Source organism: Nicotiana sylvestris, chromosome 8 (assembly GCF_000393655.2).
Source record: "Nicotiana sylvestris chromosome 8, ASM39365v2, whole genome shotgun sequence".
Taxonomy (NCBI): domain Eukaryota; kingdom Viridiplantae; phylum Streptophyta; class Magnoliopsida; order Solanales; family Solanaceae; genus Nicotiana; species Nicotiana sylvestris.
Window position 1 is genome coordinate 214518109 of NC_091064.1, and position 14082 is coordinate 214532190.

The 14082-nt window shown below is 32.1% G+C and overlaps 1 protein-coding gene across 1 annotated transcript; it reads left to right on the forward strand.

Annotated features, from left to right (window-relative positions):
• The first annotated feature begins 11755 nt into the window (after positions 1-11755).
• LOC104211119 (uncharacterized) lies at positions 11756-14082 on the forward strand. Its single transcript, XM_009760118.2, has 2 exons — positions 11756-12646; positions 13737-14082. Exons 1-2 carry the CDS (start codon positions 11850-11852, stop codon positions 13804-13806), a joined length of 867 nt encoding a protein of 288 aa, XP_009758420.1. The 5' UTR covers positions 11756-11849; the 3' UTR covers positions 13807-14082.

Sequence of the window (14082 nt, forward strand, 5' to 3'; positions counted from 1 at the left end):
AGGCATATTTTAGATATTGCTAGAGCATCAAAGTTTCAGGCACATATTCCTCACAAGTTTTGGGGTGAATGTGTAAAAAATGTTGTGTATATTCTTAACAGGGTGCCATCTAGGATTCTGGGAGGCAAGAGCCCTTTTGAGTTGGTGTATGGGAAAGAACCATCATTGGTTCACATGAGAGTATTTGGTTATTTGTATTTTGCCACAAATATAGTAAAGGAAGATAAATTTGCAGCGAGAGCAAGAAAAGTTGTACTCATGGTATAATCTACAACTCAAAAAGGATACAGGTTATATGATCTTACTACTAAAATATTTTTTGTTAGCAGGGATGTCATTTTTAGGAAATCAGAATTCCCACTCATGCAACCACAACATATCAGCCAATCTATCTCAACTATGGAACAATGCACAGACTTCCTAACCATCCTCATTGCAGCACCTACTCCAATTGTGAGAGGTTCCTTGCCAGAATCTGATGAGCATACTGAACATATAACACCTCCTTTGGAGGCAACACCAGAAGAAGTAGCAGCAGAACCAGTTTCCACCAGTGATGCCGATGATACAGTTCAGGATGTAGCAGCAACTGCAAGATTAGAGACCTCAACTACATTGCCCATGCCAAGTGAATCAGCAGAGCATATATCCATGGATGATCTCACAAAGTCACTATCACTTTGAACTCACAGGCAGTCCACTAGGACAAAGAATTCACCAATTTAGATGCAAGATTACATTGTGAAGGGCCTTAAATCCTCACATTGTGTGAATCCTATATCAAACTACCTATCATATGATGGTGTGACACAACGGTACAAAGACTATGTCTTGGCATTTTCCATCCTTAGGGAACCACAAATTTTTAGAGAAACAGCCCAGGATCCCAACTGGATAGAAGCTATGCAACAAGAAATTTATGCCTTGGAGGAAAACAAAATATGAGAAGTACTAGACTTACCGCCAGGAAAGAACTCTATTGGTTATAAATGGGTTTACAAGAACAAATACAAGGCTAATGGAGAGGTTGAGAGGTTTAAAGCTCGATTAGTGGCTAAGGGATATAACAAACAAGAAGGTTTAGACTACAAAGAAACTTTCTCTCAAGTGACTAAGATGATCACTATGAGATCAGTCATTGTCTCAGCTGCCTCTAGAGATTGGGGTTTATGACAAATGGATGTGTTTAATGCATTCTTACAGGGAGACTTATCAAAATAAGTGTGCATGGCCCTACCCCAAGGTTTCCAAAGACGGGGGGAGCAGAAGGTGTGTAGATTGTTGAAGTCTCTGTATGCCTCAAACAGGCATCCAGACAGTGAAATTTAAAGCTTACTTGAAGGCAGGGTTCAGCCAAAATACGATTGATTATTCCATGTTCATTAAGAGGTCCAATGGTCACATTGTTGTGATCCTAATCTATGTTGATGATCGGCTTCTTACTGGTAGTAGCAAGATTCTTATTGATGAGACAAAGGTTGTTCTACATCAGGAGTTCAAAGTGAAAGATTTAGGCAAATTAAGATACTTTCTTGGAATTGAGGTTATGAGATCCAAGCATGGCATTCTCCTCCATCAGAGGAAGTACACCGTTGAGCTCATTTCTAAATTGGGCCTTAGTGCATCCAAGTCTGCTATCACACCTCTTGAGATTAATCAGAGGCTGACTTCTGTAGAGTTTGACAAAGTTGTGAGGCTTCAGAATTTAGATCCCTTAGTGGATGTTACTAGCTATCAAAAGATAATTGGGAAATTGTTATATTTTACAGTCACACGACCTGAAATTTGTTATGCAGTTCGAAGTCGCGGTCAATCCATGCAGGCTCCAAAGAGGTCTCACATGGATGCTACTACCAGGGTTGCCAGGTATTTTAAGAATGCATCTGGATTTGGTGTTTTACTGAAGAGGGAATCTTCACAGTCTCTACTTCGGTTCTGTGATTTAGATTGGGTGTCAGCCCTTTTACTAGAAGATCAGTTAGTGGCATGGCTGTCCAACAGGATGGGCCGTCCCGGCCCAGCCCACTTCATTTTAAACGGGATGGGCCAATGTTAAACGGGACACGAAATGGAACGGGACGATCATTTCGTCCCGTTTGTCCCGTCCGGTCCTGCCTGTCCCGCGTAAATTTTTTATTTTTTTTTAATTTTAGCCGTTGGACAACGATTTCAATTGCAAAAATAGACGTTCCTAACGGCCAAAAAGTTTAAAAATGGCCTCCACCCCTCCCCCTCCCCCCCCCAAATAAAAATAAGCATCGCCTACCCCCCTCAAATTTTTAATATAACTCCTAAGTTTATTAAATTACACTTTGGCCCTATTTTCTACTATAAATACCCCTCATCCTTCTTCATTATTTTCCACAAAATATCAATCATCATCTCTCAAATCTCTTACATCCTATCTATATTATTCTCTGAATTTTCTTACTATTAACTATCAAGTGATAACTTCAAGTATTTGGGCAAATTTTTGGAGCAACTTTCAAGCTTCAAATTAATTCGTCTAGTATTTGGAGAAATATTTTGGGCAATTTCTTCAAGTTTCAATATTAATCACGGTTCCATCTCCTAATTTTAATATATAATTTTTGCGTATCATTTTAATGCTTAATTTTTGTATTTACTTTACGTGTTCTATTTTCGTATTTTATTTGTGTGTTTAATTTTTGTGTTAACTTTTTAAACTTAATTTCATATTTAAATTATGGAACCTAAAAATGTATTTGGCATGTTTAAAAAAAGTAGTAAAAAATAGTAAAGGTGAAAGTAGTAGTAACATAATCCTAGTCCTAATCCTAACCTTTCTCCTAGAATTAGAAAACATATAGATGAAATGACTCATGTTGATGAAACTTCATTTTCCCAACCCCCTGCATGTTATAATATTAATATCGGAGAACAACTAGATCATGAAACTTTACAAAGACAATTTGGCAATGATATTTTTTTAGGACGAAGAAATGAGGATGACGAAAATGAGGAAGAAGAATTAGATGAAAGACTCACTAGTCTCGCAACACAAGCTCCAACTCAGAGTCAATCTCGGTCTGGAGCTTTACCCCTTGTATCCCCTATAAGGAGTAAGCCTAAGGCTGAATGTCCCAAAACATCACTTGTATGGAAAAAATTTAAATATGATAAAGTCAATCATCGTGCTATATGTGAAAAATGTAAGCAACAATTTGCACACACAAAAAGTGGTGGGACGGGGGGTTTAACCAGACACTTACTTATGGATCACAAATTTTTATAGATACAAGCTAACATAGAAGCCGGAAAAATTATAGATCCTAGCACCGGTACTAGCACTCCTAGGGGATCTAGCGGGGGTTCTAATTTTGTACAACAACAGCTTGACCCTGCTTCTGGTACTGTTTTACGACCCTATAACAAAGATAGAGATCGTGAGAACTTAGCAAAAATGGTGGTTGTCTGTGGCTTACCTTTTACTTTTCCTTCTCACCCTGCTTTTGTGCATTATATACAAGAAACTTATAACCCTGCTTTTCAAGGTTTTTCTAAGACCACGATTAGAAATGATGTTTTTAAATTTCAAACCGAATATCTTCAGTATATTCGTTGTGTATTTTTTCACTTAGATTGTAAAGTGTCTATCACAACTGATATAGGTCGTAGTCCTAATGGTTGTGATTATTTAACTGTTACATATCAGTGGGTTGATCATTACTGAAACATGCAAAAATGTATTATTGGTTATAAATTTGTTGATTCAAAACACACTGGAGCATATATTGCAACTACTGTTCTATAAATACTTGATTTTTATGGACTCATTGATAAAGTTTTAACTATCACCTTAGATAATTCCTCTACTAACACAACCGCAACAACTAGTTTAAAAATTAGACTTTGTCAAATTAATTCAATAATTTTTCATGTTAGATGTGCATGCCATATTTTTAACTTGATTGTAAAAGATGGTCTTAATTTATTTTATAATGCTTGTAGTAAAATACAACATGCTTGTGCCTATATTTTTTGTGCTAATAAAGCGAGTAGAATTCGCGAATTTGCTCAACAATGTGCTAGTGCTAACCTTCCATTTAGAAAAGTTCCAAAAGATATTTGTACTATGAGGAATTCTACTTATGAAATGCTTAAATATGCGTATGATTATCGGGTGTCTATCCAAAAATTATTTAATATGCATAATGGTATCCCCGCTGATCAAATTGTTGATTCTGATTGGGATAAGATCAAAGAGCTTACTAAATTTTTAGAAAAATTTTATTATGCTACAAAATAATTTTCTGATATATATTATCCTACTGTTACACAAATATTATGGTATATTTATGGAATTTCTGTTGTATTTTGTAAGTATAAAACAAATCCAACCTATGCACCGGCCATTAATGAAATGATTTCAAAATTTAAAAAGTATTCTTTCCCTATTCCCCAAGTTTATTTAATTTCTACTCTACTTAACCCATCTTTAAAACTAAGAGGTGCAAAGGGACTTGTTTGTAAAATTTATGAGAATTTAACAATTCAAGAAAATGAACAACCATCTCTCGAAGATTGCCAAGCTAGCATATATTTTATGCTAGATCAATGTTTGATAAATATAAATCTATGGAAACAGTAGGTTATGAAACTGCTCTTTCTACTTCTAAGTCTATAGCATAAGTTTTATGGGAAGATATGGATGATATAACAGGTTTTGATTCCTCTATTGATGATGAACTTGATTCTTATCTTAATCAAGGATTGGAAAGTATTAAAGACGAAGAAGGCAACGAACAACTTTTGGCATGGTGGAGGGAGCGTGGCAAGGCTTTTCCAAAACTTTCAATAATGGCCCGAGATATCCTGGCTATTCAAGCATCATCAGTAGCATCGGAGAGTACTTTTAGCGCGGCAAGATTTCAAATTGGAGATCATAGACATGCATTAGCGGAGGATAGTCTAGAGATTTTCGTATTATTCAGAGATTGGATTAATTCAGAAAGAAGAAATCTTGGTTTTAAAAAATTAACTACTAGGGAAGAAGAAGAATACAATGAGATGCTTAGCACTGGGAGCGATGACGGCATGGAGCTCATGGAACATCAATCAACATTGCCAATTCCAGAACAATGTCCAAGAGAAATTATTGATAAGTTACAAAGAAGCTATATAGGAGCTTACAAATATTAGTATGATAATTTGTAATTGGCTACTAAGAGGCCTAGTTCAAACAGAACTCTTTCTAGAAGGTGGTTGAGTAGATTAGGTGCTCTTCAAAAGAATTATATTTGTATGTGAGATTTGAAAGTTTTATTAATAAAATAAAAGGCTTTAAGCATTGAATTTTTTTTATGAATTGTCTTAGTTACTTAATACTTTGAAATTATATTAAATAAATTATAACTCTATTATAATTACTAGAATATTTCATTACAAGTCTTTTGTTTTAAAATTTTATAATTCTTTATTTAGTTTTCTAATTTCCATTTTAACATTTAAGTTTATTAATAAATCAAAAAACTAGCCGTTGCAAACTTTAAAAACTTAGTCATTGTCAAAAAACTAGACTTTTTTTTAAAAACGGCACTTAAGGCCCGCGAATCCATCCTGTCCCTTCTCATTCCGTCCCGTCCCATCCTGTTTGTTAACGGGACAGGATGGGCCGACCGTTTCGTCCCGTTTATCCGATCATGTTTCGTCCTGTCCCGCCACCGTCCCGCCTAAATGTCGTCCCGTCTCGTTAATATATTCTGTCCCGTCTCGTTGGACAGACATAATATTTAGTGGTTATTAGGATGACGTTTGGCTTAGCTGATTTAGAGTAGCTGATAAGCATTAGGTGTTGAAAAGCACTTTTAAGTGCTGAAGCTGATTTAAGAAATAAGCAGTTACGTATTTGGATAAAAGTGCTGAAATTAATAATAAGGAGATGAAAGAATTGGGTATACGAAGAGTTTTGTTTTAAAAAGAAGTATTTTAGGGATAGAATAGTAAATATTTTAGTCAAACCTAAAGTGTTTATAAGCTGAAATTTGATAAGTTAGGAAACACCAACTTATGGCTTTTGGCTTATTTTTGGCTTATAAGCACTTAGCTTATAAGCACTTTTAATTTTACCAAACGCATAGATAAGCCAAAAAATGTTTATAAGCTAGTTTGACCAGCTTATAGGCTTAGCCAAACACCCTCTAGACCAAGTTTGGCAGTTCTCTTATCTCCTGGAAGTACAAAAAAAAAAGATATTGTTTTCAGAAGTAGTGCAAAGGCAGAGTAGAGGAGTATGGCCTCAGCAGTCGTTGAAATCACTTGGTTGCTAGGTTTGTTTGTTTGCTGAAATCACTAATTTAAATGTTCTGAAGCGATAAGTTGGGCAGAAAAGTTTGCCTATAATGTCAAAATGTTGCTTTTTCTGTTTAATTATGATTTCCACTTATGTCAAATTGAGTATTTAATTTTCTTTTAAAAATACTTATCTCCGTAAAATTAAAGAAAAATGGAAACTTCGTAGTGCTTTTCATAAATAATTAGTACTTTTCTGAGGGTATCTTTTTTTTAAAATCCTTTTTAAAGAAAAGGTTTACACGTGGACCCTCCACATTTCCACTCCCGCTGTTATCTTAAACTATTCAATTTTTCTTTTAAGTGTTTTGTCAATCAATATAAAGCAGAATATATAATTTTTTGTAATTATGAGTATTAAACCTTTCAAACACTTTCTGCTAAAAGTAAAGTAGTTTCTTTTAGTGATACTGGAAATCATGAAATTATCACATCATCATTCCCACCTCCCAATTATAGCTGCTAACCAAAAGGGGGGAAAATAGAAAAAGAAGAAATTGTACTGGTTGTTATCGGCTTCTTAACCCTTTATATATTTCTTCTTTTGTTATTATTTTTGTTTATTCGATAATCTTACAAGTAATTTTTACATAATATTTGTAAAAACCATTGCCATAGAAAGAAAAGGAGAGCATAACACAAACTCCACCCTCCACTCCCTTTGTTGTTAGGTAGGGGTGTACAAACCGAACTGGAAAATCGCACTAAACCGAAAAGTCAAAACAAATCGACTAAAAATCCGATGAGGTTTGGTTTGATTTGGTTTGGTATTGATTTTAAAAAAATCTGAACTAAACCGACATATAAATATATACTTTTAAGACTTTATATAGAACTTTCTTTAAAAATATCTAGAAATATTTGGGTTCTCTTATGAGATGTAATATTTAATAGAATATGAAGTGCTCTATTTTTATTAACTTTAAATAATATATTGTATGATCAATTTCTTATCGAGTATTATTAAAATGCGCCAATCTCTTTGTTCGTTCATATTCATATGTCAAGATCTAATAAATTCTTATATATTTTTTCGAATTTGAAGTGGTATTTCAATAATTGAAAATTAAATAGTACATATCAATATTTAGGTATCATATTGATTTTTATATTTAATTATTAAATTCGGTTAACCTTAAAAGTGTACATCAACAAAAAGTTATTGTTAGACAACTAAAAAAATTATTGTCATATGTTTGTCAATTTTTTAAATTTTTATTAAACATATATTTACTAATCAAAAATTTAACAAAGTAAGATTGACATATTATTTATGTAACAAAAAAATCCGAAAAACCCAAAAAATCTGACAAAATTGAACCAATCCAAACCGATATAGTTGATTTGATTTGGTTTTAATAAAAACTGAATTAATCCGGTCCATGTACACCCCTATTGTTAGGTACTTAGGTTGGAGAAAAATGGAAAGAATTGCTATAGATGAATACTTTTAAAGTCTTAATCAAAGGGCCATTAGTATATAATTTCAAGCATGTCTTAATTTATGATGGAGTAACTTGCTACTTTTACCCTTCAAGTATACATATTCTAATATTAATTTATAATTTGATTTGTGTAAATTAGCATTAATTGGTGTAAACATTGTCTGCGGTTAATTTTATCAGTATAAACTAAATTCACTTTTAAATCCATTTGAAAGAAAACTAATGGAGCTGTAAGATTTATTTAATTGTTGAATACTCCAGTTATCCTCATTAAATTACTTTTATATTTAGTTGGGTAGATTTGCCGCTCCTCAAATAATTAGTGGGCTAAATTGCAAATCAATGACCCTCCTCCCTCACCGCCAAAAAGAAAAATAATTTTTAGAAGGCTCTCCATTATATTATTTTATTTTCCATTTTAACAGTTGCAGCAATATTTTATTTTTCGTTGGAAAGATAATATTTACTCATGATGACATAAACAAAGACAGTTTTTCAAAGATATCGCTATTTTTTCAGCAACACGTGCTCTTAATTTTATAGTGAAGAGAGAATCCACCAGTTGAAATCGCTATTTTTTCACCATTTTTTATGACTTGTATCTTCATTTTGGCCTAATCGTAACTTAATAGTTTTGATTCAAACATTATATTTATTTTAAGAAATTTAATTAAAAATATATTAATTATTAATTTAAAACTCAATAATTTAAAAAAATTAGAATTTCGAATATATAAACTTTAAATTTTGGCTACACCTCTAACCTAATAACATGCTAGGTAATTTCTTTCCGCTAATAGTTTCCGTGCTCGCCACAAATTCTAAACAATGAAATAAATGTAGAAATATTTAAAGATTAATTATATTATTAACGTTCGCCACTAATCTTCAACAATTTAACAGGAGAAACTTTATTGGATTGTCATAAAAGCAAACTATAATAGTGTTTTAAAAGGCATTTTCGGGGCGAGCCCCTAGACAAGGCGCACCAAAAATCTCCCGAAGCGATAGTGTGTGGGGGGGTTGGAGAGGGGGGGGGCAAGAGACTTCTTTAAATTAAAATAAAATTTGCTGAATAAGTCTTTAATATAATACCCAAATTCTCAAAGTGAGCTTGTAATTACTCAAAAGTTTTAAAAAGGAATTGAAATATCAAATTTAAAAGTCAAGACCTTTTTTTATTTCTAGAAGCCCTAATTTATAGTCTTTCCAATTCTTTTATGTTGTCCACCAGTTTACTACTATCTTTAAAAAGCAACGAACAATCATTTTTTTTGTAAATATAAAGAAAAGTATATTCTACTTTATAGCAGCAAGTTCAAAGTTCAAATTGCAGTATATATATATATATATATATATATATATATATACTTATACTTATTTATAGTTGTTTTAAAAAAATTATGCACTTTTAGCTACTTAAAAATATTTACTGTAATTATATTATTTTATAAAATATTAAAAATTAAATAAATCCCGTACCTCAGGACTTACGCCTCGTTGAGCCATATGTAAAACCCTTTTTAAAACACTAGGTATAGCACGGTATCGTGATCTATTTGGTTAGTTAAATCTTAGGGTTTGATTAAGACAAGCAAGTTACGAGTCATCCCTTTTGACCACTAATTTTTAAAATTTCAAAATTCATGTTAAGAGTTTAGACTTCACACCAGGGTTTATATGAGAAATGAATAAAATTTTATTATAGAAAAAAAAAATTCCTTTCTAATGAAGCTACAAACGTCTATAGAGGTTGTCACTGTCACAATTGATTTTCCACTAACCCTAAAAGTCATAATTTGATTTTGCATATGAAAAATTAATGTTTAATGTGTTGTAAGTTGTGAAGACAATTTTTGTTATGTAATATTTTTTTAATCATCAATGTGCTTATTTGACGTAAATTCAGATTAAAAGGATCATGTACATTGAACACTGAATGGTTAAAAAGAATTTGTAACAAGACATATTTTCATTATTATTTGATTGTGATATTATGTATAGTTGTCATCAATATCTTAATTGTTTAATTATACTTTCGTTGTCAGTACCATGTCTATATAGATTTTTAGCATATTGATGAGAAATATCAATTCATGCATTATTAATACAATCTAGAATTATTTTCCGGTTATTGCATAGAATAAAATTAGTGATAGCTACAAAAGAACTACAATTGCTAAAGTGGCAAAATCAACTACTCCTATTTATTTTGAATAATTTTCAATATCTTTAACTGCCAAAATGCTAATTATTGAGTGATAAGTAATAATATTGTTGCCTTGTGTTTTAGATGGGCATAATTTAATTCTCGCCAATTGTTTTTTCCTTTCTTGAGCCTTCTCTACTCCTAAATATATATTTAGGAGAAACGTTGATATTTATTTATCACTTTGTTTGACATGCGCGATGTGTTTTTTCTTTCAAGGCAAAAAGACAAACCAACAAAAAATATTAATTTTTTTTTTTACGCTGATACATTAAACTTTATGAAACATAAATAGTCGTTGAAGAAAAATACAATGTACTAGATAATCTAAAGGGAATATATCCTTTTCTTAAAATATAAAAAATTGTTCAAAATATGTTTTCTTTATTTTGTTTCCTACCCGGTTTCATTTGGCAAGAACCATAAAAGACACGTTTTTTTTTCTTTCTTTTGCAAAGTCCTTTGAATTTAAGAATCAAGAAGAAAAGCAATGAAAAATAGGACAACTATTAAGTTATCTTTTCTTATTAATCAATTTTATCCATAATAAAGTCATAAATTGTCGTGAATTGATTCTTTAACTCCTTCATTTGTTCATTTTCTTCTAAATAATTTTGTCTATTTGTCAGATGTACGTATGAAAAGGGACAAGAGAGTCTTTTGATTCAATAGAAAAATGCAACGACCAAATGCTAAAAATCAATGCCCCAGAGTGAGACAAAAATAAGGGAAAATAAGGAAAACAATACGCCCCTACGCTCACCCATCTAGAAACTCTTGACTTTCTTTTTTTCTCTTTCCATTTTCTTTCCATATTTTATGGCGCATAGTGCTTTACTATTTCCGCTCCCAAATATTAATTGTTTTGACAAATTAGATTTATTAATAATTAACATACTTTCTTGTCTCAAATTATGTGTCACTTTTTATTTCCCGAGACTCAAATTATGTGAACTTTCATTAATATTTGAGAATAGATTTTTTTTTATCATATTGATATAAGAAGAATTACAACTTATAGTACTTTTCGCATATTTTTTTGTATCTATTAATTTAATTTTAAAATATTAAGTTAATTTTGTCCAATTTAACTTCGAAGATTAGTAAAATTGACTTTCAAAAAGCTAAAAGTGGCACTTATTTTGGGATGGAGGAAGTATTAATACTTTTTTCTCAATCTATCCTTAATGTATTAATTAGTGGACTATTAATTAACCAAAACATTACTCCCTCCGGATTACTTTAAATGATTTTTTTGGCTCTTTTTACATATATTAATGAATTCACTTTTTAGCATTAATTAACAATGAAATTGACTATATTAATCTTAATTTGTTCATTAGAAATATAACAAACTACTCCTAAGCTCTTAACTCCAATGGAAACTTTGAAAAGAAGAAGTTTATTCCTTCTTGATATTTGAAAAAATTAAAATGGACCACAAAAAATAGGCCAAAAAATTACTTAAAGTGGACCGAAGAGAGTATAAAAAAAAATAACTTGTAATTTGCACAAATATTTTTATAATTAAGGCAGTTTATGTCTTTTTAAAAGGATACACGTAATCTTAAAAGACAGATAATAAAAATAGGAAGAAATAACATTTATACATGGATAGGATGGATTCAATATGGTAATTTATTGTTTGTATTTTTTCTTTTCCTATAGGATGCCTAACAACATACAAAAGGCAAGGCACAATTAAAAAGGAACTTTCCTATTATTTTGAATGGGAAGTGTGTAATAGACCTAAAAAATAAATACATTTATGACAATGCCATCACTACTTCCTCTTCTTCATACACACATCGCACCACATATTTTTCCTCATTCTTCCCCTCTTTTCCTCTCCCCACAAAAAATACTCCCTTCATCTAATAGCCATGTTTAATCCAAGAAACCAAAAACCCAATGATCATATCCCAATTCTTGATCCTGTTACAACCTCAGATTACAGTTATAACCTTAGAAATTTGCCTAGAAATGAAGTTGAAAGTGTCCGATTTAGAGTTCAAGAAAGTTTAAACCATGTTGATTATGGTGATAAATCTGGTGTTTCTTCACCACCCTTATGGAAAAATAGCCATCAAATTTCGACAAATTATCGGTCAAATTCAACTAGCTCTAGAGCTTTAGCTATAGCTAAAGGCCAATTTGAACTTATGGAAATGGTCAAAAACATGCCTGAATCTTGTTATGAGTTGTCTCTTAAGGATCTTGTTGAGCAAAATAGAGTCTTGGAATCTGATCAAGAAGAATGCTTAATAAATAAAGTGGAGGAAAATTTTACTAGTACAACTAGTCCAGAACAAGAAGTTGTACAACAAAGGGTGAAGAGCATACAAAGGCAAGAGAGTAATAGTAATAAAAATAAGAAAGGGAAGATGATTACAAGTGAGAGTTTTGAAAATCAGAGCCTTTTTCTAAAGATGTTTTTTCCAATTTCTTTGGAGTCAAAGAAGAAGAATTTGAAGAATTCACCAAAAACAACTAATACTAAAGTTTCACCTAAGCCAGAAGGGTCAGTAAAATCTTCAAAAAATGTGGAAAAAGATTGGTGGAAAAGGAGATTTTCTTGTTCAAGTGAGAGTGATAGTAGTAGAACAGGCAGCAGTAATAGTGAAAGTACTGACAGAAGTGGTAGCAGTGGCAGCAGTGGTAGCAGAAAAAGTAAATACAGGTATATTCAATTTATGAATTTCTCTATTGAATTAATTCTTGATCTTTTTTTTAGCATTTGAACAAGAGATTGGACTTAGTAAGATTCTTGAAATTTATTTTGCTGAATAACTTAGTATAATATCAGTAATAAGATCACAATTTAGGGTACTTAGAACTGTGCTTTTCGGATCCTTCAAAAATGCCGACCGTTGTGTATTGGATTCTCCAAAAGTAATGCATTTCAAGGATACGATACGGGTGCAGCCGCATTTTGAAGATCCACATTAGCTTTAGAATTTATCTCTTGATGATCAATGTATGAATCCTTTTATCTTCTCGTCGTGGAAACAACCTCCGGCAGAAATGCAGGGTAAGGTTGTGTATAATAGACCCTTGTGGTCCGGCCCTTCCCCGGACTCCCCGCATAGCGAGAGCTTAGTGCACTGCACTGCCTCTTTTTTTGTGGTTATTTTTTACTTTATGTGTTCCTGATTTCTAGGAAAATTGAACTAGTCATTGACTAGTGAGATTTTGGAGACTTGTGTTTGTATATTAGGACAAACAGAACAGAAAAAAGAATTATTTTTTTTTGGGGATTCAATAAAATTAGCTGTTTCTTTAATGGAAAGCTATTAAATATTTTCCAATGTTTTCACTTAATAATTAGATTTGGATAGTCCAATATTGGAAGTCTAGTAAAGTTTGCAGAATGCAGTAATAGAAAAGAATTTAATGAGAGTGATTACTTAAACAGATTCTGTACATGTTAATGTTTTTTCCTTATGAATTAGATTTCATAAGACCATTGTTGAGAGCCTTGGAAAGTTAGCAGAATGCAGTTTTGAAAAGAATTTAAAAGAATATTAAGGGCAACCCGGTGCACTAAGCTCTCGCTATGCGCGGAGTCCAGGAAAGGACCGGACCATAAAAATCTATTGCATGCAGCCTTACCCTGCATTTCTGCAAGAGGTTGTTTCCACAGCTCGAACCTATAACCTTCTGGTGGACATGACAGTAACTGGTTACGACAAGTCTCCCCTTCTGTTATTTTAAGCTAAAAATTGTGTTTTGGTCTAAGCCTAAGACATGATTGTTGCCCTTCAATGCAGGAAAAAGAAAGGATTATTATCTAGTTGCTGGTCAAGATCATGCTTTAGTAAAAGCAAATCAGCAGAGTGAAGATAACCAAATATGTCTCTCTTGTTTGGTTAATGAGACATGTAAATCATATATACTTACAGTCTTACAGATAAAAATCCTGTAAAGAGCTTTGATAATAATGTTTATTTTATTGTAAATTTATTGTAGCACAGTTTTGCAATGTATCATTGTATAATTCTTGGCTCTGGCTGCTACAGGAATAGGATATCTCTAATTAATTATGCCACAGATGAATGTTGTGCCAAATCGTTCATAGCTACAATATAATGTTTCAATATCTAAGGTGTTCCTTTA

Coding starts and splice junctions, on each gene's coding strand:
- LOC104211119 (XM_009760118.2), top strand. CDS start 11,850: ATGTTTAATCCAAGAAACCAAAAACCCAATGATCATATCCCAATTCTT. Junction 12,647..13,736: donor AGCAGAAAAAGTAAATACAG/GTATATTCAATT, acceptor CCTTCAATGCAG/GAAAAAGAAAGGATTATTAT.